Below are 27,543 nucleotides of genomic sequence, written 5' to 3' on the forward strand. Positions count from 1 at the left end.
AATTTGCTATTATGATAGCACACCAGAACCAAAGTAGCTAAAGCAAATGTACCCTTAACTCACAACCCAATTGATTACAACCTGTCCCCACCAATTAAAACTATCCCCCAGCAATTAACTGATCAATTTAGTTGATTAAGCTGCAGCCCTGGGAAAAAGGGCTTTTGTTTGGTGCTGCTCGCAGGGGAGCCATGTTTGCAAGCATCAGTCGAGACATAGATTTGTCTGGACTGATCACACAGAGAGTCTCCCTGCCAGTGCTACGCATGCCTGGCAACCACTACTGTGAAGGCTCTGCATGCAGTTGGCCAGTTCCACATTGTAAGCAGCTTGCAAGCATTGTGGTTTTGCCATGGAGTGCCTTTGGAGCTTAGAACATTCTCAAGGTATTCCAATGCATTTTACTAATGCACAGAATTAAATATTGGCAGTGCAATGAATGAGTAAGCAAATGTGGCAGCCAGCCTGCTCTGAACAACATCTCACATGCAAAAGGCTCTGGGCACCGAAATCTGCTTGACACAGAAAGGGAGCACTGGCCAGAAAAGAGCTGGGATTTCCTCTTGACTCTTGTTTGTTTCATTTGAGGGTACGTCAGGATGCTGGCCAGAGAAAGGCAACAGGGAACATGATTTGGATGTGAACTGAAACCTAGGCTGGTACTTCAGACAATACAGTCCTCCAAGTGCACTGAAATATAGTGTTGCCACTGAATACTAATTCAAGAACTGATGTGAATTCTGAACTGTTGACTCAAGAGGTCCAGAGGCTAAAAATCTCCAGGAGAGCCATAATGATAAGAACGGGTGACATTCTCTTTTAAAACAAATTTGCAAATATTGCCTGTACCTTTCACACACAGTCTATTTTGATTTACAGTGTGTTTTCTACCCCCTGCCATAACAAAGCCAGTACTTAAAAGTTAAACAAGACTTATGCCTAAGGTTACTGTCGGTAAAATTTTAAATCATCACATCATCCTTAATTGGTACAGCCTAGCATGGTAATGCAGTTTAAACCCTATCAAAGCCTTTTTGTAGCATTTGAATAGTCTCTAGTTTACTTTTGAAAATTTATATCATACATGAATTCAGTAGCTGGCAGTAACAAATCTCCTATGTTTTGTTATACTTGTTCATTTTCTTGTACTTTGCTTCCTGTGTGAAAAAGCATTTACATGATTTTTTAGGAGTAAAATAAGTTACTAGTACAGCCGGTGCATTTTCCATTTCAATTTTGTAATTTTCTGCTTGAGAAACATTGCCTTATGTCAATGAAGTGGATAGTATGGTGACTGACTTTTAAATTGATACTTGTTCATGCATCCCTATTATGAATCAAGTCAGGAGAGCAGTGGAAATAAAACTTGTTAATCATCATTCAGTCATATTCTGTCAGTGGAGACGACAAGATATTGGCAGGCCCCACATGAATGCTGCTGCCTTTGATTCATATTTTCATGGAATTCACAGGTAAATTCCTTCCGAAGTGCTTGTAAATTATGTTTTTAAATACTGCGTTGCAGGGAACTGATCGTGGCAGGCCAGAACTCCCCACGTATTGGAGCCCGATTTGTATCTTATATTTTCAGTCTCCAGTAAGCCAATTCTGAATAAACCCTGCTCATTAGGAAATCTATGGTTGCATGAGGATTGCTCCATGTCAGCCCCATGGAGAACATATAGGGACTCACTGCAACTAGAATAAATCTGGCCTCTGAGATGCAATCCAGACCATACCTTGCCACAAGCTGAAAACAGGTGCACTCCAGAAGATTACTAGTGGACTCAGTGAAAAAGGGTAAGCCCAAGCCATGGTTTGGCCTGTGTGGGAATGCCAAGCAGCAGCAGGCAAAATGCAGTGGAGGCTGGAGATGAGCACCGCACCCCATACTGGCCTTTGACTTCAAACCTATCCATTCTTAAGGAAACCAGCCCTGAGTGCTCACTGGAAGGACAGATCCTGAAGCTGAGGCTCCAGTAGTTTGGCCACCTCATGAGAAGAGAAGACTCCCTGGAAAAGACCCTGATATTGGGAAAGATGGAGGGCACAAGGAGAAGGGCACAAGGAGAAAGGAATGACAGAGGACGAGATGGTTGGAGAGTGTTCTCGAAGCTACCAGCATGAGTTTGACCAAGCTGTGGGAGGCAGTGGAAGACAGGAGTGCCTGACGTGCTCTGGTCCATGGGGTCACAAAGAGTCGGACATGACTAAACAACAAAACCGTCCGTCCAGGGGCAGTGTCCCAACCACCTCACCCAGTTCCTCACCTGCCTGTCATCTTTCTTACATGCAGTCTAGGGAGCATAGGAGCCAACTCCCAGGGACTAAAGTTCTTTCGCCCTGCCCCCCCAATAAAATATTTGTGGAGGCTGCACCTCCCCAAAGGTGATGGGCATTCCCATTCAAAAGGTGCACACCACATCTTGTGGTTGGTTGCTTGTGGGTGGGGCTTACCTGTGCCCCCATATTTTATTTAAGTTGGTACCCCTGCCTGCTAGCTACCTTGGTCTCCCCGTTGCTACTTGTAGGAAGGAGGTGGCTCTGCCTGTCATTGACTCTCGCTCAACCTCCCGTTGGCCAATCGTCTAGCATGGCCACTTGTGGTTCCTGGCAAGCAACAGAATCCCATGGGCTTTTTTAAAAAAGGTTGCATGCTGGATATGAGGTTTGGTGGCTGAAGTGAATCGCGGGAAAGTCGTCTCTAGACTCCCCCCCCCCCAGCAGGAGCGATGAGGTCATCTGCAGGTGCACCTGGACAACTGATGGACTGGCCTTACTCTGGCAAGTGAATGTGCCTTTCAGGTTTTCATTGTGATCGCGGCATACCAGCATAAGGGAAGCAATAAAGTGAAGCCCGTCACAGTTCTATAGCTGGGTTCAGGCCATACTTTTCAAGCACCTGGCTCCCCCTCCCAATCATGACTCGCAGCTGATCCCTATATAAATGTATCCACGCAGCCCCTGCAGTTTTATTGAGGGCGTGGCTGCAGGCTCTGAGCCCTCCACACGCGCCATTTACACCCCGGGAAGCTTGCTGGGCGGAGTAAAGTAAGTAACCCTCGGGGAGGGAGAGTTTTTAGTCTCGCTGCTTAGCCCCGCAACCTCGAAGCTGCGTTTCCGAATCGGGTTGAGCCTGCCATCAGCGGCGAGCGAAAGGCACTCTGTGTATGCTCAGCAGCGCTGTCTCCTCCTATCTCCGCATGCCCCGAGCTGAGTCTTAGCAGCGGCCCCCGAGGGACCCCGGCTCCGTATAGACGTTCAGTATTTAATTCGGTAGAAGAAGGCGACGAAGGGGCAGGAGAGACCTGCCAAGCGGGCGGGCCGGAGAGGAGAGCTGCGCCGTCTGACGTCACCAAAGGATTTTCGTTCACTTTCCGTCCAATTGATCGGCTTGGAGTTGACAGTGTCCCCTTAATGAGCCCCGAGAGCGGCGCCGGCCAATGCGGAGAGGAGCTTGGCCGGGATCATCAGGCGGCGAGCAGAGACTCAATCAATGCTGGAGCGAAGGCGCCCAAAGTAGTTTAGTTTGTGCGGGGAAAGAGAGAGAGCGAGAGAGACGGAGGGAGAGAGGCAGGCGCGCACGGAGAAGCTGCTCCTCGGTCCCCGCTCCCATCTGCTGGAGATCCGCCTCGGCCAGGGGACCTTCCAGCTTCTCTTCCCGCTCCAGCCCGGATCTTTCCCCCGCTCGCGCGCCTTTTCTCCCGAGGGACACTTTGGCAGGTCTCATGAGGGAGCCGCGTCGCCGGCCATTTCGAGCGGCAACTTTCCAACCTCACGAACCGCTTCGCTGATCTCTGGGAGGAAATCTTCCTTCCCCACCCCACACACACTTAGCACCCCCGACGGCTGTTGGATGCAGAGGGGCAGCGTGATGGACTAAAAGGGGGAGAACGTGGGGGGTGGGAGACGACGGGAGGGATCGTAGTGGATCCCCTCCAGCAGCAAGATCGACAGATTTTCATGGTGTAAATATAACCCCCCCACACACGTCGCGATCCGACCCCCTGCACCCCGCAAGCATCCACCACGCCGCTCCTTACCAGGATGAAACAAAACCCCGAGCAAGAATGAGGGATCGCGCTCCTGCCCGAGTGGGAGCAGCAGCTTCTGCATGAGGGGCGAGCAGAAGCGGGGCCGAGAGGCTGAAGCATGAATCCCGGCGAGGAGTGAAGAAGATGGAGAGACCCCTTTGCGGCGAGCCGAGGCACTCCGCGATGGAGGCCGGCGCAGGACTCTTCTTCCTCCTGCTCTACCTTTGCCTAGGCGTCCCCCAGACTTCCCAGCAAGTGCTCCGGATCGGTGAGTGCCGGGCGAGAGGGGGGCGGGGGCCCGGAACGGCGGGGATTGGGTGTGCATTTGTTTTACATAGGGGAAATCTGCCTTGCTGGCTTTTAGGCACGAACCCCCCCCCTTTTTTTTAAATTACAAATCGCACGCACAGGGATGAAAATGGGGTAAGGCATCCCCGCCCCATAACCACGCTGTGAGAAAAATCAGCCGGCAGTAATTCTTCTATGCATGTATTTCTCTCTGTGTGTATCTATATATGTGTGTGTGTATATATATCCTTCACATGACTTGGAAAGCTTGACTTGTTACCTGCTAAAGCGCTTGCCCAGGTCCGCAGTGTGCGGTGGTGACTGGGCACACTCGTAGCCCCGGGCTGCTGAGAGGCTGGCTGGCTGGCTGGCTGGCTGGCTGGCTGCAGTGCACGCAACTGACCTCTTGCCTCCCCCCCCCCAACTCTGGTCGGTCCCTGTTTCTTGGGAGGTGTTTGTGTCGTCTGTGGATTGCCTCCTGGCTTTCTCTTTCTCTTTCCTCGTGTTTCTTGGATCAGTAGCACTCTCCCCCACTTTCCAAATGCAGCTACTCAGAAGGTCTGAGAAATAGACAGAACGAGCAAAAGAAGTTTGGTTCGTTGTGTGCGCATGTGTGGGGTTTCTTAAGGTGAGTTGCACTCTTCAGCACTCAGCCCTGAAAAAGGAACGCTTTTCTTCCCCTTTAGGGTTCCCTTTTCAGGTTATCTTTGGTTTGGAAACCACTCTGTATGGATTTCTACCCCCACCCCTTGCATTTGCAAGAATGGAGCAATAAAGGGTTAATTTCCCTGCCCCCCTCACCCATTGAATTCCAAGTGTTTGTGTGGAAGTGTGTTTATGTGTATGAGAGCAAGTAGGTTAGAGGATGTTAGTTTACATTAATTCTGAGTCAACTATGTTCTGGTGGTTCCATTCAGTCTAACTCGCTTGAAACCGATGGTGTTGAAGTGCTCATACTTCACATCAAGTTCTTTTGGGTGTCAAACTAGGGAAATGTTGGCGGCTTCTCCCTATTTAACAAAGCACAACCTTGAATAAAAGATACGGCATTTTAAACACTTGCTGACAGGGCATTTGAAGCTAGTGTGGTTATTCTTTGTAAAAAAATAATGGCACCCAAGAAACAGTGTGACTTGATGACTTCAAGGAGCAAGCCAGAAAGTGTTTCTTTGAATCTGAACGAAGAGTTGGAGCTAAAAATTGTACAGTATTGTTGATCCATTGGCGTGATGGTGTGTCACAGTTCTTTTCCCCACACTGATACTGATTACTTGGCAGAAATACACCACAAAGGCTGCACATGTGTGCAGTTTACTGGAGAGAGAATTAAAGGGAAAACTTTGCTCCATGGAAACCAGGCAAAGTTCAGAGGAAGTGTTTCTTCCCACAGTGGGCTTCTTGTGTCAGTCAAGTGAGACAGTGAATACCAAGTATCAAAAGAAACGGAAGCAGACACTGGGGAAAAGCAACAAGAAGAATACATGACTCAAGCAGGATTCCCAAACATGTTTCTTTTTGCTGACTGAACTTGCCTAGCGAAGTGGCTAACAGATGCATGTTAAGTTTGTCCTTTAACCAGGAAACTTTGAGACTATCTCAGAGATTTAATGCTTTGTAACTGTGAAGAAAGGCCTATTAAATGGAAAGGAATTCAGTTATATCCATAGGCATATGGCTGTATAATTTGAATTAAGCTCCAGGAAAAATTGTTCTCATGCTGATAGGATCTCTCTCCTACAAAACAGGCAAGATGTTCCTTGCAAGTCAAGTGGGACTTGACGATGCCTATATCTCATCCAGTCCGAATAGTGCTTTATAACATGAGAGCACAGTGCAGTAGCAATATAATAAAGGGGGAAAATGCTGCAGGGACATATGCATTAAAAATTAAAACCAGCAATAATCCTCATGCAGCCGTGCTTCTGTGAACCTCTGAGACCTCTGGGTATAGGGCGGTATATAAATTAAATAAATAAGAATAATGTTTCTGAGATCAGCCATGGGAAACTGTCCACGCTAGACATGCAAATATAAATAATGGAAAGAGCCCCATAATATGCCAAAGGGTTATCTTGGGTGTTGTTCCTGAAAGGCCTTCACTTGCATCCTATCTAACCTTGATCCTGAGAACTCATATGCACTCTACCTACATGAATAATCCTTGTAAAGTCAATGAGCTCCCCTTTGTGATTAAATGGAAGCTTGATGCGTAATGGGAATATGTTCAACAGTGTGTGAGCTGCTTTAGAGAATGCACATCAAGAGGGGCTTAGGATGCAATCTCGGAACTAGTTACACTTAATTATTGCACTGAAATTGTTGTGGAAACTATATCAGATTATGGAAGATGAAAATGGCAGACCAGCAGCCCTAATTCAGCTTAAGTTGCTGTGCTGCATCTGAAGCCTGATTTCATTCTTAAGGAGCATTCTTAGCTTGCTAGCTGGAAAATCTGTCCTTTTTTTCGTGTAGTAATGCACAATTAACACTGACCGTTATGGTTTCTATAGGGCTATATTGTGCAAGAAGGCAGAAAGGGGCTCTGTGTTCTTCCTGTTCTTCTTCTATCCACTCAAGAATGATACAAAGACCCTGCTATGGCTCATCTGTGCTACACAGAGATTATGGGAGAAACACGGGAACATGAACCCTTGTAGCAACTTAAGTTAGGGTCCCAGGGCTGCGTTAACTCTTCTGATGTAGCATTCAAGTAAGGAGCTATCAAGATGATAGCTTGAATCTCTGCACTCCAGAACCTAGAAAGAAGCACGGACATAATAACCATAGTCTAGTGTTGCATCACAAGCTTGCTCCCCCATTCCTTCTCCCTCTTCAGTGTGGCTGTGAGAAGATGATGGGAAACGTCCACTTCCATTTACAACTATACATAATTTAAAGCATGATTTCTCCAAGCAAACTGAGAGCAAACAATAGTTTCCGATCCTGGCTTCAGATAAACAAGGGATGGGAAACCTATAGCCCGCCAGATGTTGTTGCACACTAACTCCCATCAGCCCCAGCCAGCATGTCCAATAGTCAATGATGATGATTTGTTGTACAGCAGCATCTGCAAGGATGAGCCATAGTGAAAACTAACTAAATTCCCAGTTAAAATAAAATGATAATCAGCAGTTGGTTGAAAACAGAAGCAGATGCTTATAATCTCTTCTTGGCCAGATCAGATGAAGAGTGTTGAGTGGGGGTTTGGGGTAGGGAATATACTTGTGTACCTCACTAAAAGGTATATTGTGCCGGATTTCTTAAGACTGTACACCACAGCATGACATCATATGGTTAGTAACTTAGCAGGAATTAGTCTACTATAAGAGTACTTTGCTGTTAAGCTCTGTCAGGTATGAAAACTGATGGCATTAACAGATGGGAACATCTTCTTCCTCAAACTGACAAGGGGAATATCAAAGAGTGAGCTTCATAGCTTCCATTTCCCCTCATATGATGAATTCTTGTGAGTCTGTCCTATTGTATTTCTTAAGAAGGGATATCTCTTCCTGTTCTTTGACACATGGCAGAGCAGCCTCCAGTGCAGAAACTGTTCATACACTTAACAATTGATTGTTGTTCCATTTATCTGCATCATCTTGAACCAAAGTACTTATTCCCAAATACTGTAAGTTTTTAAAAACTGCAAACAAACAAAGGTAGAGCAAGCATTGCTGCAACTGGGTTTCAGTTCGGTGGAAGGTGTATTAGCTGCACTTCCAATGTTGCAATTTTGACCATGCTGCAGTTGCCATGTCATTATTACTTATTAGAAACTGGTCTTGGCTTTTAACTTCAGGAGCTAGTTTTGAATTATTTGCACCCATGAAAAGATACAGCTGCATGCTTTGATTCTGTCCTAGAAAAAAATATTTTCTTTTTATCTTTATTTTCTTATTACACTGAAAATATATGTTCTCCTGTCTATATTGATTAATAAATCTCTTCTTATTTAAGTGAGTCTGTTTTCTGCCAGAATCCACTTAGCAGGATTTGCTAAAGATTGCAATTATGTCTATTGCTTGGTTAAGCTCCTGGGAAAGTGTTCATTTGGGAATGTGGTGTGGAAAGGAATTGAAAGGCATGCAGCACAATGCTGTGCATGTTTAATCTAAAGTAAGTCCCTATGTGTTCATAGGTTCAATCCTAGGTTCATTGAGATTTACAGAGTGACAGGGATAACACTCAGCAATAAGGCAAAGATCTGCAATCGGAATTAATTACTACCAGTTGGTGACATCAGGGCCATGTTGGTGTGAAATAAATAACCTCTGAGGATACTGACATTATTCAAAGTGTCTGTATGATGAGTTTGTTGTTGTTGTTTAGTGGTTTAGTCGTGTCTGACTCTTTGTTACCCCATGAACCAGAGCACGCCAGGCACTTCTGTCTTCCATGATGAGTTTAGTATTGGAGTTAAAACTGGGATCAGTGTTCAAGTTACCAATGACACCTGGGTGTTCAGGGTTAAAGTGAGGAATAAGCAGCCTCCAAAACAGCTCATTTCTATGCCACATACATTTGCATAATGTCTACATGCCTTATTCTACCACTAGAACTTCTGTTATACCTGTGAGTGCTTTGATGACTCGCCATTGTACCAACCAGGCAGAGGGCCTTCTTGGCAGTGGCACCTTTCCTGTGGAACGCCCTCCCACCAGATATCAGGGAATTAAACAACTTTTAGAAAACATCTGAAGGGAGCTGTGTTCAGGGAAGTTTTTAATGTCTGACATTTTATTCTTTTTTCTATATTGCTGGAAGCTGCCCAGAGTGGCTGGGGAAACCCAGCCAGATGGACGGGGTATAAACAATAAAAATAACAATAATTTCACAAATACCTATTGGCAGGTGCTTATGACATCATAGAGAGCACTAATAACATCCCCTCCGCATACTATATCCTCTCTAGGCATTCAATATCAGACCTCATAGACTGGAGTTGGCAAACTCCGTCCACAATCTAACCATGTTCATTTGAATGTCTGCAAAGGGCCCTGGATGTATGTAGAGCTAGCTATACGTAACAAAGACTCAGCAAATGGTTGCTTCTGTTTCCCCGAGGAGCCTGAGAGATGGGTGATTTGTCAACATCAGCAACTGAGCCCACAGCTATGCAATGATTTCTACTCAAATCTCTTAATGTCCAGTTTTCTCTTATCCAACAAGACTGTCTCCATCAGTGTGGAAACTACTATTGACTTCGGCTGAATTGTACTTATATAAAAAAACCCTACTGAAGTGCAATTATTAAGGATGACTAACTTGAGAAAGAGGGTAACTTAATATGAATATTTTCATAGGAGGTGGTGAGATCATGCAAAGTTCTTAAGGTAGTGTCAATTATTGTTCTTATCCTTGGTTTAATTTTTGGGAAATTTCATACCCATTTTTCCAAGCACTAAGTCAGTGCAGTATACACTGAATAAAAACTTCACGGAAATGAAAGGTTCAATTGTGTGATGCAGTATCAAAGTACTATGCCCCCAATTTACTGGGAAGTTGTCCTGTACAAGCCCCATTGAAGTGAATTTGTAAAACTCCCATTCATTTCAAAGATGACTGATGCAGGCAGCTTCTTCTGAAAACCTTACTGAAATGGAAGAAAATTGCACTGGAATAGAGGATCAGAGACTTACTTCATCTATACATAAAGAATGAACTGGCTTTTTGACAATATAACATTTTGATTTCAGTGGGTTACTGACTTTATGATTTCCAAGAACATGTTACAAAAGCCTTTCCTTTCATGTATGTGCTCGCAATGCACTCCACAGTAATAGCAGAAATGTTATCTTTATATGCATACACAGTCATGTGTATTACCAAAAAAAGAGACCAAGTTCATGAACCCAATACATTTGATTTGATATTCAAGAATTTTCATTTTCTGTAGTGAGAAGAACAACAAGACTTTATCAAACAGTTCATGAGGCTTTGATGAGATTAACTAGTGGATGATACAACCTGACCCCTCAAAGTGGAAATGTACATGCAGAGTTCATGTCACAGAGCTCCAGCTGTTGCGGTCTTTGGATAAGAAGTTGTCCACCGTAGTCCCCTTGTATGAGTGGGGCCACTCTTTCATCTCTCTGTCATCACTGTTCATCAACTTGCCCTCTCCATTGGCCTCCATCTGTAGAGCTGTCCAAAAGCAGAGGACAAGGTGGGTGGAAGCAATTCCTCCTCTGTTCGCTTCTCACTTGTTTAGAAGGGCCAGATGAATCAGTAGTGATAGGAAGGATATTGTACAATACATCAAAAATAAAATAAGCAAGAAAATACAATTAAAAACCATGCAGCATCTAGCACAACATATTACAATTGCTAGAGCAGGGAGAAAAACCATTAAGTGGTCCACCAAGATGCTCAGCAATTTTCAAGGCATGTTTGAGAACTAGGTGAACAGAGCATCCTTGAAAGGGGCTGGCTGGCACCCTGAACAGGAACACTCCACTCTGCCGTATAACATTTTTTGCAGCCCCAACTTGACTACAACGACGTTCACTCTTGTGCTTTTTCACTGATTAATGCCAACATGTTAATCAATCTTGCAAGAGGCATCTTATTACGGTTTTATATATGTGTGTGAGAATTAGTGCCTTTATCATTACCGTCTTAAAACCCATGGTTACAAAAATATATTTACACCAGATAAATAAAAGGCAAATGTCCTGAAAATATAGTAAACACATATATTTATCAGTTATGTGAATTGACACTGATTGATAGCTTTGCTTGTACCAAAATGCAGACATCCGTTTAGCCAAATGAGGATATGATGATGCAGGGATTAGAAAACGCCTGCTGCATCACATTTGATTATTCTAGAATATCTGCTTTTGAATGAGCAGGAAGAAAAATGCCACATTCTTTTGAAATCCATATGCAATCAAAGAGCTATGTTTTTCATTTTCAGACAAAAAGTGGCAATCTGAGTTTTATATTCCAAAGTCCATCACCTGCAGGTTGATTGTGTTGTAATGTGTTTAATTTACAACATCTTCACTTAAATTACAAACCTGTTACAAAAGCCCATTGATTGACTATTACAGTTGGAAGGTGAATAGTCATGTGACCAACAGCTTCCATTGAGATTCTGTGTAACCACTGTAAAAGAAATACATTTTGTTATCAATCACATATACTCCAGACCAGCAGACAAAGTGGTATCCTCTATGGGACAAGTATGACTGCACAATTCCAGTCCCCTTACTGGTAAGCGCACTTGCACTCCACAGTTTCAGAAGCTGCTGCAGTTCTTGCAGGAGGAAGTTCTCCTGTTTGCCCAGCACTGGGAGAGAGCCTGGAGATGGCTATTTGTACCACGCCCAGGCAGGGAAGCCCATCTGAAGGACTCAGTTTGGAATCTTGCCTTCACCTTTGTTTGGGTACGACAATATATCTTTCTCCTGTGTAGATTAGGTTACCTCAAGTGGAATTCCAGCAGTCAGAAATTGAACCCAACTCCCCTGAAATATGTTGTTCACATGTGTTCTATTTTAGAGTCCATAATATACAGCTGGGCAATGCATTTAAGAGGGAAACCCCAAATGTTAGTGTTTTAGAAACAGATCACCAGCTGTTGTGATGCCCAACGGTAGGTAGGCTAGAAAACCAGCAGCGTAAGGTGCAAGAAATGCACTAGTCTCCAGGTCTGGTTCCTTAGGGGAATCTACTATGCAGAGAGCAGAGGGTATCTGCTGGGCATGCAAGATGCAAACAAATTGTTGCCCTGGCAAACCCAAGTTTGACATGGAAAATTTTATCACCCTTTCAGGTCAGGGAAAAACTCCTTTGGTTCGAAGACTTAATATGGAGCCTGAGACAACTTAATAAATGCTGGGAACCTTTTCATCGGCAGCTCTGAGTGGCTTGGCACTAGGACAAGGGAACATAGAACCAGAGGTTCAAGTCTCTAGCCCTAGAGACTCCTGTAACTGTTGTTATGGATCACCCTGATCACCCTGAATATAAATAGAAACAACATTTTTATTTAAAATGTATGTAATAAGCCCTTCATTCTATTCAGAATTTCAGGGCACGGTCTCATCTATTTAGTAGTAGTAGTATTAACCTCAGTTTTTAATCCTGTCCTTCCAAAGGAGGCAGTTGTGCAACATCATAAATAAAGAAATATTTTTAAAAATGGAATTAAACACTAAAAACATATTTTCATTACATATACATAGTTGTTGAGCATACCAATTGCCTGGATGCAGAGAAATCCTTTCAGGCAACATGTAAATGATGGCAGTATGGGAGACAGCATCACTTCAGTAGGGAGGGAATTTCATAATTAGGATGCTGCCTTTTGTGGGTTGTTGCTCTCTGGGCCATACCTACCACCAAAGTTGGGTTAAACATAATAGGAAAGTGAGGGGTGCAGGTGAAGAGCCCTCCTACTTTGAAGCATGTGCTAGCAATATGCTTGGATAAACAAAAATGTTTTAGCCTGGCGTAGAAAAGCTCCCATTGTATGAAACCAGGTGAGCCTTTAGCAGGGATGGAGACCTCTGGATGACTGGGTGGATGGATGGAAGGGAGAATGGATGGATACAACTCCTAACACCCTGGACCACTGGCTATGCTGACTGGGGATGATTGGAACTGGGAGGGAGCTACACTCCGCTCCTGCTTTATAGAATACTGTACATTTGTCTTAGCTATTCCAGAGCTTTGGTTCTAGCAGCTGAGGGCTATGTGAAATTCTATGATGGGCTGCAAAAAGTTGGTTGGGACACTGGCTCCCTCTGTTGCTCTTTCCCACATGCTGCTACCTTACATAACACTGATGTGAATTACATACCGGCTAAAGCTGAGTGCCAATGGACACTACAGTTTCAGCATAATGGTGAAGAGGCGACTTCCATATGCTACCATTGAAAGCTTGCAGTGAAATTGTGTGCTCTGCTGCCAGTGTGCATAGGATTAGACGTTAAAAGCCGCACTATATCAAATATGTTTGTATTTTCCAGAGGGGATAACTGCTACATTAATAGTTAGCTTGTCTAGTTATTTTTCAATTTTGGTATGCTTTTCTGATTCTTACTGTGGCTACTAGTCACTTCAGGGGATAAGAATAATATTTTCTGATATTTTCTATGCAACTATCCGGAAGCCGGCAAAACTGGAAAGGTCTTCATTTGCAACTGTTCCTGTTTCTTATAATTTGAATATGGTGCCTGATATTCTTTCATTACCTGCACTTTAGATCAGTTCACATAATATTTAGTCACCTTCCACTTATTTATATAACTTTTTAAAAAGTTGGTATCAAAGCGGTTAATGTAAAAAAGAAAATAAATATAGCAATAGCACAATGATGGATGGAAGGCTTAATGTTTACTAAGTACTGACTCTTGATATAAAAGCTTTTTTTAATTGCATTGTCAGAAAAATTAGCACAGCGGCTGAAGCTTTGTGGAGGAAAGGCAGAATCAGAGTCCATTCTGGAAGTTTGGTGGGACATTGTCACTTATGTGACTAAAAAGAGATGTACCCATTATGCCCCTGCTCAATAGGAGTCTTTCTGCAAAACCTCCATTCCTCCTAGTTTATCTGACATGCTCTTTCTTTCTTTCCTCCCTTCCTCTGCTAGTCTGAGTACCTGAAAAGACAAAGGAGACAATTGATTTGATGGTGGGGTTTGTTGTTGCTTTGTTCTTTTCCTTTTTTGTACTGTATTCTTATTGTCTGCAAATGATTTTTTTTTTACCACAATAACCACAATACATAATAAAAGAAATGATATAACCACTATGTAATAGTGACAAACATGGCCAAAACATCCAGGTAAAAGCCCTCTCTTTTGTCCAAGACTCTTATAGTCACCCCAGCCCTCAGCTCACTGGAAATATCAGCCCTAGCTTCAAAGAGAAAGCAGAACCACCACAAGGAATTTCAGATAGCCTACCTTCCAAAAACAGAGACTCTTCTTTCACCAGAGTCCCATGTCCTGAGCCAAGAAAGGTCACTCATTATCATGTACATTAGTTCCAGTTCCCTCATGAATCTGCTCTTTCCCCCCAGCAAATTCTGTAATACTGGGCAATCACAGCAGCTCCCATGATCATGGCATTAGCCTCTTAGCCAACACAAGGATGGCTGGCTTAACTGAGCAAGCATACCAACCGGCAGCCGAGGCCCATCGTGTTTTGCCACCTGAGGTGAAATGGGAATGCACAAAGCTCCATGATCATCTATTCCATCCACAGTTCCCCCACTTCCACTGGAATGCCACCCCTTTTGCCAGTCTTGGTGAGAGCCAGGGCAGTTCGGAAGGTGTTGTCACTCATCTTCTCTTCCCCAGGGCAGGGAAGATGAGCAGCAATGTTGTGCCCAGGAACAGCCCCTCTCATCAAACTCAGCGAGAGCTGGGGCACTCCAGAAGATGGAAGCAGTGGGGAAGGCAGGGCGCCACCTTTTGTGCTTCTACCACCTGAGGCGGATGCTTCACCCTGTCTCATCAGTGGGCTGGCTCTCCCAACTAGTTCCATGATTTGGTGTAGGCTCACCCATCAGTACTACTTAAATAATGTCTTGAGCCAGGTCCCAGGGCTGATCAGAGGAATTGCTGCACACTATTTTGTCTAACAGTTGTGTTTGGCCACTTGAATATGTGTCCTCCTGCCCAGGTATATTCAGAACTGGCCATGAAGATGTATTGCAATAATAAGATACACTGGAAATGTTGGGTGAGAAATCAGGCCTCTGCTTTTCTCTTCACTTTGCGCCAACATGTAAACAGCACCCAGCAATTTCTGGCTCTGACAGATTCCATGCTTTGCTGTAGTTTCATAGCAGTCAATCAGAAGACTTGGTGCTTTAGGAAATTCTGATGTGAGAGAGGTCTTTCTTCAGGTAATTTGCTTACTTGAGCTTGTAATTTTATTTCAGCATAAAAATGAATGAATCAAAGAATTGGCAAGATGTTATTCCTTGGAGGTTTGTGCCTTGCTCTGCTGTGGTATTGAAACCTGGGTGAATTTCAGATTTATGCAAAAGGCAACCACTTAGATTCCAATTAAATCCAAATGGTCAGTAATTAGCTCTTGTTTTAAAGCCTCTCGGGAATTCTAAAAGAAACAATCTTCAGAAGGAGCAGCAATTAGGGAATGATGCTAGATTATGCTTAAATTCCTTTAAATTGCATTAAAACTTGAGTTCTTCCTGAAAGATAGAAACTATTTCAATAACTGGAAAATATATGGATAGGAACAAAATATATAATTGTTTGCAATGTGCATTTATATTTATAAAAGATAATCTGAAGACTAAATGGCATACAGAACTGAACATTTCTTGTCCTCAGTGGCTCACGCTATAGGCAATGCCTTTGCTGCAACATGAAGCCACAAAAGTTTGTCCTGCAAACTCCATAAGCCATTAATTAATGCACAACTAAATTCCTCGCCCTTTACCTAACAACTCTCAGCACCCTAAACATACTTCAGGTCCCAGGATCCTTTGGGGGAGCTATGACTATTTAAAGCGATATGGAAATACATAGTGTAGATAGGGCCAAAGTTGTTTGTGGCTTATGACTACAGTGGCTGATGTGTTGCTTCTTTCGATATGTAACTATCCAAGTCCCAAGGTCATCAATGGAGACCCTTCTCCAAGTGCCCTTGCCACAAGAGAAAGGGGTTTCTTAGCAATGGCCTTTGGGTTATGGAATGCCCTCCTCAGAGAGCTGGGTCAGGCACACACTGTACTATAAAGTCCTTTTAGCGCCAGGCATTTCACACACCTTTTTAACCGCCATGCTTTTAATTTCCAGCATCGTGTGGTATGCTCATGCATCAGCTCAACTCCATGGAAATGGTTAGGCCTTTTATTTATTTGTTGCTGCTGCTTATGATCTTTGGCTTCCCTCTCTGATATTAAATTACCATTTTTATAATTGCTGCTGTGTATAGGAGGTTCTTGATGTGGATTTTTAAATGTTTTTATCATTTTTTGTATGTTGCCCAGAGTAGGTATGCATGTGTGTGTATATATGTGCACGCACACACACACATGCGTACAAATATATATGTGTGTTAACCTAAAGCAATGTGCCTGTGGTTTCCTTGCAGTCACCAGCTTGAGCCTTCAGAGCGTACCCTGGGTTCATATACCTATACATGCATGCAATATATCAATATATGTGTGATCTCTCTCTCTCTCTCTCTCTCTCTCTCTCTCTCTCTCTCTCTCTCTCTCTTTCTTTCTCCCTCTCTCCCCCTCCCTCCCTCGCTCCCAGGTTTTCCATATCATGCTTAGTGTCCCACTTCTGCAAATAATTTCACAGACAATCAATACTGAAAACACTTCTCCTAATTTTCCCTACTCAAAGGGCAATTGTTTTCATCTCCCATGCCTGCTATAAAACTAAGTACATTCTGTTTATACTGGTGGAGAACGACCTCTTCGGTGTTTTCCCTCCCCTCTTCATTATGGACTATTTTGTACATACTGTTCAGTAATAAAGCTTAAATCTTTCCTCCCCTCCAAGTATTTTAAGCAACTCCCTTTAATCTTCTTTTCTCAGAAAGGCTTGATTTGACTGACTGGTCTAGAGATTGTTCAGCAGTTTAAAAAAAAATAAAAAATCCTGTCCAAAGAACTGATTAGTTTTACTGCATAGCTTTGGATCTGTGACCTCGAAGCCCAGTTTGTCCTAGTTTATGGAGACTTTATGATTTAGGAAAGGGAATGTTCCCGTTACCTTGCTTTCTCTGCTGATGCAAATAAAACTTTACAGTAATAGAGTTGTTTAAAAACAAATGTTTTAAACAATGGGCTTATAAAAATAATGACCAGCTGCCTCTATAATTCATAAGTGATTGTATCAATTTGCCACTGAAGTGAATGGGAATTGTGCAAAAACAGTCAGGTGAGCAATGCAGCGAATAGTTGCTGCACTGCTCCTTTGTGACTCTTGTTCATTTCACATGGAACAGTTCCCAGTGGACTGCATTCACTGTAGCTAGTATTTCTTTTTTCTTTTTCTTTTTAAATTGTGTGTGTATGAGTATGAATACTAAAGGAAAAACCCAACTACTTGTATTTGCAGCCAGAAAATTATGGAGGGTGTAAGAACCTTTTCCTGTTTTTACTCTTGTTTCTGACACAGTCTATCCAGAATTTAAAAGGAAGGGTTAAGCATGCAGTCGTCTCACTCCCACTGAAGACAACAGGCTTTTAATGGGCTTGAGCTTCAAGTATCATACTATCCCTATCTTGTATGTTCTGACAATGGCCTTTAGAGGTCGATCAGTGTAGTTTGTTCTTTTACAGAAGGGTGACTGTGGTGGAAGGGACTCAAGAACAACTTCCCACTTTACATCTTTTAGATGTGTGCCTAAAAGTGTGAAGTATGAATATGGTAAACTTGCCTTTGAAAACATGTGCACTTTGTGGCAAACTTACTTGTTTTGGGGCAATGCATAAAATGGCCTAATGTTTGTATACTCCATTCACTGAAACATTAAGACCTCAAAATTACTGTAAACAGTATATGATGCTTTGATTCTGCTATGAAAACACTAGTTATTTTGTGATGCTAGTTCCATGGAATCTTGATCTGAAGAGTAAAACATATTGCCAATGGAATTAAGTTGCTGTAGCAACTGTATCACATCTGTATACCTCTGTAGTGCTCTCCACGTGTTACCATTAAGTGTTAAGGAAACGTGTGAGAGGTCACCACTATTCATTCCAGGGTTCTAAACTTATGGAGGACCTCAGCAAATACATTTCAGGCAGTTGTCTTTCACTAGTAGGAGAGTGATGGAAACAGCAACAAAGGATTGCAGATCCAGCACATTGTTCTCTGTTGCCTGACCCTGTGATTTCTTAATGCTTAATGGTAGCGCTGGAGGAGAGCTTGTTTGATTGTGGTAATCTGTGTAGATAATAGGCTTCTACAGATGGACTGATCCATTCCTATGGGTACATTAGCCTTCAAACAGAACTTTAGCGATAATTTAGTTATTTAAGATACATCTGGGGTCTGGGTCAACTCCAATTAAAACTGATAAAACGGAGCTTCCCAATTTTATTCATATTGCAGCTGAAGTGGGCCTATAAGGAATTATTTGGGCCTAATGAGGAATTATTTGGCACCCTTTGATGCAAAGTAAGCTAGCTGCCTTTCAAAAATAAATATTTTACCAGAACAAGCAATGTAATTCTACTGGGGAGTTCTTTCCAATATTTGAAGAATCAGCATAGAAAAAGAAAGGGAACGAGTAAGAAAATGAAAGGGAATGAATAAGAAAAGAAAACTCAGAGTGCTCCTGGATAGCTCATTTGGAAGAGCATGAGACGCCTAATCTCAGGGTTGTGGGTTCAAGCCCCACGTTGGGCAAAAGATTCCTGCATGCAGGAACACACACACACACACACACACACACACACACACACACACTTCAAGTTGAGCAGTTATAGCTGCAGAGCTAGTGAAGTGACTAGAGTGAGGGAAAATCAAAGGGCAAAATGGCTCACCAGCTGATTTCAGAATCTTTCTTTAACATTTACTCAGAGGATGAAGGAAGCTATGCAGTTGTGGGCATAGCTGAGTGACAGAGCACATGCCAAGATTTCTAGGTTCAATGAATGGAATCCTTTTTGTCTTATTGAAAAAGGATAGTAAGTGGTAGATCTAGAAGAACTATTGCTAGAGTCAGCAGTACAAGTTAGACAGAATTATGCTATGACTTAATTTGTCTGCTTTATATGTTAAGTCACAAAACTTGCTGAGTTAGAAAAAACAATTGGCCATCTTCTTTACTAATTCTTCTTTACTTGTTATTATTGGCCTTTATTGACATAAGTTTAAACAATAAAATCATACAAAGTCATCCAAATACAATAATCCAAACACATACAATATATAAAAGACTAGACAGCCACCCTTGAGTAAATCAGGCAACTTTAGATTTAGCTTTAAAAATCTTGGCTAAATATACCAAAACAATCTTGGTAGTTTTGGGAGTATCATCCCTCAACAAATATTGGATTACAAACTCTTTGTAAATCAGTATTTTAAGATGTAAGGGAGGAGATCTCTGAAAAGGTTGTTGAGAAGAGGGCAATCCAAATTTATGTGATATATTGTATGTGGTGTGTCCTTATTATAGGAGCAGAATCTTTTCTGGAAGTGTTTTGTTGTTTGTTTGTTTTTAAAAAACACCTTCCAGACAAAACAGAGGAAGGAAATGTATTTAGATGAGCTAGCATAAAAGCTCTGTGACGCAATGGAGTATCTAAATTATAAAAGTAATTAGGCATTACTCCATGGTGGGGCTTCAATCCTAAGTAAGCAGATGAACATACAAAAGGCTGGGAGTTTTTGGATTTCATGGTCTAGTGGTCTCTGCTTGATGAGAGAGAAGATTTGTGACTCATCCGATAGAAGAAGGGATTCTATTGCAATCCCTATATGCCTGGGTTTGAGGGTAATATCAGAAAACCACGTAAAATTATGTGTATCTCTCAATAAAGAAGAAATCAGTAAACTTTCTGGGTCTGTATTAAAATGAACATTTAACCCGTATTTGAAAGTCATCATCCAGCCCCTAGATTCTAGGAGATGCTGGCATAACTCTGCACACATAGCCAAGTAGGAGACCCAATTTGGAGCTCCTAGAATTTGTCGGAAGAAGGATGCCTAGACACCCTCTTTCTTTACTTGAAAGACCATTCAGCATAGAGTTCGACTGTGGTGAAAGCAACCAAAACTACAAGAAAGAATAGAGAAGGTATATTAGAGTGGCCTAATGTTGTTCCTATTATAAACAAAATCAAGAAAAATGCAGAAATGTCTATGCCCACCAGTAGGAAATGAATGTTAGAAGAAAACATCACCTCTATTTCTGCTTACTACTCACAGTCAAGAGAATGTGTTCCTTTCCCTCTAAGATGGTGGTTGGCCCAGGCTGGTCACCTGGCATCTAGTTTGGAGACCAATGGCTGAAAAGTAGAACAATAATAGAATATATAAATAGGCTTTTTAATTAAGGTCAGTAAGATATGTTGACGATAGCTTTCCCCCTCATGAATAACCCTATGTGGGAGAAAGCTTCTTCACCTTAATATTTAATATGAATTTTATATATATATATGTGCCTGTCTGTATGTGAAGTCCTTAGGTGAGCTCATTGTATTTTAGAATCTGACCTCACCTGAAGGGAGAACTTTGTTGTGTGAAGCAAAATGAATTTCCAGCATTTAGACCATTGTCTGGAAAAAGAGACAGGACCCCCCCCCCCCCAGGAACACAAATTGGCTGTGGTTGTGCTACAAGAAAAAAATCAAAGATGATGGGGCTATTTGGTGGAAAATAAATAATAACCTGTACCCTATTGAAATTCATGGTGTACCTTTTCTCCTGGTTCTTGCTAATTAGAATGTTCCTCCTTGTATTTTTTCCTTTTTGCATCTCCTATCTACTCGACTGTAGAGTTCTTCGGCCTCAGCTCAACACCGACTCATTCCCCTGAAACCTCATTAGAAGCTTTCTTTCTTTCTTTCTTTCTTTCTTTCTTTCTTTCTTTCTTTCTTTCTTTCTTTCTCTGAACTATCAATTTGGGCACAGAAGGTTTTTCACCCATCCATAGCCACTTGATTTTCTTTGTACCAAACCATCCAGAACTCAGCAGTGGTGTAGCCAAAGATGAATAAAAATTGATTTGTTTCCAATAACGGCTATGTTCAGAAATTTCATTTTCCATCTAAATTGTTTACTTATCAGCTGGAAACATAGAAGAAAAAGTTCAGGGTACTTTGCCCAAGATGCATTTTAATATAGGCAAAAAAACTGCTACAAATACCCCACCTCTTCCAGCCTTATCCGCCACTCTAAGTTGTATACTTCCTTCACTGAGCAAAATAAAGATTTCTGAACCATGCTTATTAAAGGATGTAGGTTTTTCACTTTGGAACAAAGAGCCTGTCTTACACATCAGTAGTTGATTACCTCCTTCCCACACCCAAAGTTTGTCATGCAAGGTAGAGGCGTCAAAATACTGTATTTTTCTGTGTATAAGACTGTATTTCCCCCCAATTTAATTTAAAGTTTAAAATTGGGGGTCGTCTTATACACGGAATGTTGCAATTATTTATTTCTTAATTTGGGGCTCAAAAAATAGGGGTCATCTTATACATGAGGGTGTCTTATACACAGAAAAATACGGTACTCGCATTAGGCAGTGTGCTTTAATAGATCCAGGCAATTATGTCATTGGAAGAAGTTATATGTGTGAGATGATATATAGACCTTTATTTGTAACCCTTTGCCTCCTTGTTGTGGTTCTAATAAGAGATTATGTGTGCCCTGGTGGCAATTGGGAATTAACTCCCTCATTGGTCTAATGGGAGCTTTCCTCCGCTAATGCATATTGCAGGTATGAGGGGCCCAATTTAGAAGGGAGTAGAGCAGGGGACAAAGAATTAAAGCCCTCCTCCATGCGAGGGCCCTGTTTCAGATCAGTTATGAAAGAAGAAGCTTGAATTAAATGGCAAACTACGTGGTAAATGTCACATGTAGTTGGGCCCTTAGAGTAGTATTCAACTAAGACTGGAACTAGACACATCAAAGAAGCATTTCAGTTAAACTCATACAGGGAAATCTGGTTGGGAAACATGGGATTCCACAACGCCATCTGGTGTCACTGTTGTATATCACATATAATGCATATATAGTGGTACCTCGGGTTAAGAATTTAATTTCTTCTGGAGGTCTGTTCTTAACCTGAAACTGTTCTTAACTTGAGGTACCACTTTAGCTTATGGGGTCTCCCATGGCCACTGCGCCGCCACCATGCGATTTCTGTTCTCATCCTGAAGTTCTTAACCTGAGGTACTATTTCTGGGTTAGCGGAGTCTGTAACTTGAAGCATCTATAACCCGAAACATCTGTAACCCGAGGTACCACTGTAAAACACTTTTTCTTTACCAATCCAGCTGAGTCCCAAATTTTACTTAGAGCAGACGTGTTGAGCTTAACAGACTTAACTTAGTCATTGATTTCAGTGAGTCCCCTATGAGTAATGCTGAGTTGGATACCACCCTTAGGTCTCTTGTCTATGCACTAATTCTGTGAAGCAGCTTTAAAAATAAGATAAAGTTCTTCGGCATTATTTTACAAAAAATATGTGAGTGTTGCTATATACTCTCTTCCCCCTCCCATACAATTTCAGAGTGTACTCGCATCCATGCAAACCATTCAGGTCTTTTAAAAATGTCAACGATGGGCAAATGTTCCACAAATGTGTCCCCTAGCCTCACGATCAGGACATTCCCCTCAGTTTGTAGTGAAATGTTTTATCTCTTTTCCTTTCATGCATCCCATCTCCCTAGAGGTCAGAAATCTCATTTTACTCAGGCCGGTGATAAATTATTCAACTGAAGTAAGTAGAGAGCATAAGGATAAAAGTCATCTTCAACAGACTTATTTACACACTCGGTTGTCCTGAACTAATGTGGTTTTTGCCTCATCGACTTGAGAAAAGGGACTCTAATCATATGTACATTAAGTAATGTTAAAACAGGCAAATAAGGAATTTGTTTCTTGCTGAGCACCTGCATTTCAGTGCTTGGGCAAGGTGATCATTCACAGGTTCTGTTTCCATTGAAGCAGAACTTTAAGCAAGTGGCCGTAATTTTACTGATAACTCTTTTCAAAGGAAAGCACGTGGCGAAAAAGAAATTATGATTTAAAATATTGAAGATGACAGCCATCTCTTTGATATGCCTCATTTAACAGTAAAAGTTAACAGACAAGTGTCATGGGACTTTCCCTGTCTCTGATTTACTCGGGAGTTTCTGAGAGTAACTGGAAAAATCCATCGTTAGAGCTTTTTTGGCATTCTCATTGCTTTGACATTTGGTTTAACATGATTATAATTCTTTGTAGGGCCTGGCAGTAAAACAGATAGGAGTTTTCTGCCAGATCTTGTTCCTCCACATGTAAAGTGATTTCTGTTTTGTTCTTTCCCCTTTAAGGGTTTTTTTTTTTTTTTGGTATAAAAATATGAAAATGTCAACATGGATCTGCGGTTCTCAAATTTGAGTTTTCCCACAGGTGATGGCGACTGTGATCATTTATGATGGGGTGGGGATATCACCACAGGGACTCTTTACCTTTACCTTTACATTACACAGTGATGAAGCTTTTTGGCAAATGCATTCCCATATAACCTGATTGAAATTTCATTGCTATTTTGGAGATCCTAGAGTTGTTTAGAACTTATTGGGGCGACTTCTCTGGAGGTATTCACAAGGCATCTTTCCTCCAAGAAGAAACCCATAACTGTGTAGCGACTTTTCGTGGATCTCCATTGCTGATAACTTTATGACAGGATTATCAAGATAATCAGAGCAGATTGTGCCATTGTTTTATTGCACTGTTCTGGGGCTCTTTGGGGAAAGGATACAACTATTGAACCTCCTAAGATGAAATTTGCATAGGAACTGAAACAGAGTAGTCTCAAAGAAAAGTCTGAAGGCCCTCCATCAGTGTGTACTCATAAGGAATAAACAGTTTCGCTCACTAAAATTTGGAAAGGAAGCCAATAGAAAATACACAATGTGCATTTTGCGTGAGCCCAAAAATACTGCTGGAAAGTGATTTACAGTGGTACCTCGCAAGACGAAAAACGCGCAAGACGAAATAGTTTTCCGTTTTTTGAGTCATTCCGCAAGACGAATTTCCCTATGGGCTTGCTTTGCAAGACGAAACATCTTGCGAGTTCTTGCAAGTTTGTTTCCTTTTTCTTAAAGCCGCTAAGCCGCTAATAGCCGCTAAGCCGCTAATAGCCGTGCTTCGCAAGACGAAAAAACCGCAAGACGAAGAGACTCGCAGAACAGATTAATTTTGTCTTGCGAGGCACCACTGTACATGCCTTTGAGTGACTGACAAATGTCCACAATGGGGATAAGTACAATCTGATAAAGCGGGGCCCTCTTAAAATTGTACATGGAGACATATTTCTTCCAGTCTAGGAAGTTACCGTGCTATTCCATGTATAAGACTAGGTTTATTTCTTTTAAAATCATGCAAAAAATGGGGGTCGTCTTATACACGGGTAGTGCATAGGGTGGCTGTTTGATTGGTTGCTGCCGCGGCTGTTAACAGCTATTGTGCATGCTATTAGTTGCTGTGTCAGTGGGTGGTGTTGATTGGCTGACGCTGCAGCAATTGGGCGGGCGATTGGCAGCTTCTGCTGTCGAGGTGCCAGACGAGAGGTGGATTTTGCGATGCGTGGGGGTGAGCAATTTTTGGCAATCCTCCCCTTAAAAAAGCTCAACAACTCTGTGCCATCTCCCCCCATGTTCTTAAATTTGAGTCCCAAAAATAGGGGGCATCTTATACACAGAAAAGTAAGGCACATAGTTTTTGCTCAAGGGATGTTGTATAAATTGCAGCCTGGTTTATGTTTTCTCAAATGAAGCCCCACTGTGTTTTATGGGACTTGTTCACTACTTACGGTACATAAGATTGAAAGTTCTCCATTAAGCGGTACCATGTTTTACAGTAAAGCCAGAATTTGGGAACCTGGAGGCCAAATACTTTCTGCACATTAAGGTATTTTTGTAAAACTGAATTCACTTTCTTACTGACAATTTATCAGTGTTTTAGAAAGTGAAATTTCATAGGCTTTGGGGAAATATAGGCAAAATACAGGAGCCAGCATATGAGTAAGATGCAGGCCCCTTTCCAGTGATTCAGCGTTGCATCCATAGTAATACTCATTGTCTTGAACTAAGGACTTGGCTATACAGCTGCAAATATAACGTTTTAAGTGCGTTATACAAAAGTGACACTAGATGGCGATGGTGAGCTAATGGTAAATTCAATATACGGTATATTTTAAAACTTTTTTTAAAAAGCATTTTCACAGCGTTTTTTCCTATATATGTAGATTCAGCCTAAGTCCAGTGCGCCGAGTTCTTTAAACCAAATGCTTATCACTGAGAGATACCTCTGTCTTGAATTCAACAAACACACATGCTGAGTATTGCAACAATGGCGCACAAAAAGAAGAAGAGGCAACATAGCAGTAACCTGCTCAGTTACTGTACTTTTGAAGTCGAGTCTCATCATCTTCAGTTTATTCTTGCATGGCCATTGATTTGTGATCAGTTTTCATGCTATGTAGGTTAAAGGGCTGTGGTGTGCATTTTTCTGAATATGTACATACGTACACATCTAGTGTTTCATATCGCATCGTGCTGCCGAATATTCTGTCGATCACCAACCAGCTTTTCCAAATATTCTGTGAAGTTTCAGTTTGGCAGCAGTTTCCAAATTTTATAAGAATGTCCAAAATGTCTGCGACTTCCAAATTCACAGGGCTTCATGTAAAGAGACGGAGTCTGTAGAGAGATCTTGAAATGATCTCTGTAGAAACAGCAAAAGCGCCATTAATTGCTGCTTGGTTGATTTATATTTTGACAAAAATATATTATTCCGACTGAAGGCAGCACCAGCTAATTTGTTGTTATTCATCCATATAATTAAAGCTCATTAAGATTCTCAACTTGAAAAGCTTTGAAGAACTAAAGGACAAAGCCCTGCCTCCATCTATGCCCCATCCCCAACTGGTGATTGTCAGGGATTGTCAGGGCTGTGAGGAGTGTGCAGTGGAGGCAGGGTTCCCCCAAGGCTGATCCAGAAGAAGGAGTCAGTTATTTATGGGCTTTTGTGCCACCTGCGAAGCAGGAGCCCAAGGCTGGAGGAAGGGGAAGAGTCTGAACAATTACAGATGGGGAAGGATGTGCAAGACAGGTCAGAAGCAGAGGAAAGGACTGTTCCTGAGAGGAGTAGCTTGGGAGAATTTTCCCCACCCTCTTCCCCACAGTCTCCATGGACCAGGAGGGGCTTGAAGAGGCAGGCACAGCAGCAACATCTGTATTGGAGAAGGTGTATGGCATTGTTGTACAGTCTATACCAGTGGACCCCAAACTCCCCACCCCCCACCCGTGGACCACTTGAAAACTGCTGAGAATCTTGATAGACCACTTAATTATTTTTCTGCCTGATGTAGCAATTCAAATGTTAATACGATCAAATACCAAAGAAAGAAAGAAAGAAAGAAAAGAAGCAGTACACATAATTTTAAAAACCAGGACAGCTGTTCTTTTTCAACTTTTATTTGCATTTTCAAAAACAGGAACAGAGCATATTTAACCCCTCCCTTCAGCCATCCAACTTGCAACTTCGTACCAAATACAGCATGTATACATACACCATATGACTTCCCTTCCTCACTTTTCTTGGTTCCTTTGCTTTTCTACTACTTGTATCCCACATCTTTTTAATCATCCAATTTGTTATCTATGAAATACTCTATCTATTTAAACTCTGCTGGATTTACTCAAGACCTGCTAAGCTATGTATTTGTCTATACTGGAAAAACCAGCACAGCTGTTCAATGTAATGGATGTGTCTTCTCCCATCTTCAACCACTAATTCACAGACACATCAGACCATCTGAATGAAATCTGTGAACTACTGGTGGTCAACAGACCAGTTTGGGAACACTGGTCTATCTGAGACCGTGGGAAGGAACAAGCATTTCCCCAACAACAGGCTACCAACCATTACATTTGCACAGTTATGCAGCTACCAATGCTGGATCAGGGCAGCTATATCACATTAGTGGTTAGACAGAGGGAATTCTCTTCATGCTCCCCACTGTTTTTTTATTAGCTCTTTAAATGAACCGTTTCCTAAGGGGCACTATTCCAGCCAGTAGTCTGATCAAATAACTCAATTTCAATCTCAATCCTTTTTTGGCATGTATACAAGATTCTGAAAGGTTCAGTACAATAAAATCACTCAGCAAAATCTGCATCTAGCCATTAAAATACTGTTAATGAATCCTGATTGCCTGTTGCAGAAGCCTGGCTACTATCTCCATCTTATCTCCAGCCTTAGGAAGGCTACCTTACATTTATCTGACTGCCACTCCCTTCTAACAACCAACTGATTAATGAACATAGATTGAATTTGGGAAATCTCCCTTGCAGTATTGCCGAAGGTAGCACATTCAGTCTCACTAGCTAGCAGGTACTCCCTGATGCTGATTCAGGCTGGTTAGATGGTAGAGATAAGTCGTCATTGGCTGTCCACATCGCACCATCCCCAAACTTGCACAGAGACTATTCCTGATTTGGCTACTAGGTTCTTGAAATTCCTTGTCTAACAATCTGCGTTTAATTATCTCAA

General features: G+C 42.0%; 1 protein-coding gene across 4 annotated transcripts in view; it reads left to right on the top strand.

Moving 5' to 3' along the window:
* Window positions 1-2,967: 2,967 nt before the first annotated feature.
* The window catches only part of GRIK1 (glutamate ionotropic receptor kainate type subunit 1), a 152,374-nt gene continuing 127,798 nt past the window's right edge, over window positions 2,968-27,543 (top strand). The window contains exon 1 of one of the 4 annotated variants that reach the window (XM_083500337.1): window positions 2,968-4,302. In XM_083500337.1, coding sequence (XP_083356463.1) covers window positions 4,179-4,302 — 124 coding nt within the window. In that variant the 5' untranslated portion in view covers window positions 2,968-4,178. The remainder of the gene's footprint in view (window positions 4,303-27,543) is intronic. The other 3 variants (XM_083500340.1, XM_083500336.1, XM_083500339.1) reach the window with 3 other exon arrangements.

Source organism: Podarcis liolepis, assembly GCF_965112155.1.
Source record: "Podarcis liolepis genome assembly, chromosome: 4".
NCBI classification, from domain to species: Eukaryota; Metazoa; Chordata; class Lepidosauria; order Squamata; family Lacertidae; genus Podarcis; species Podarcis liolepis.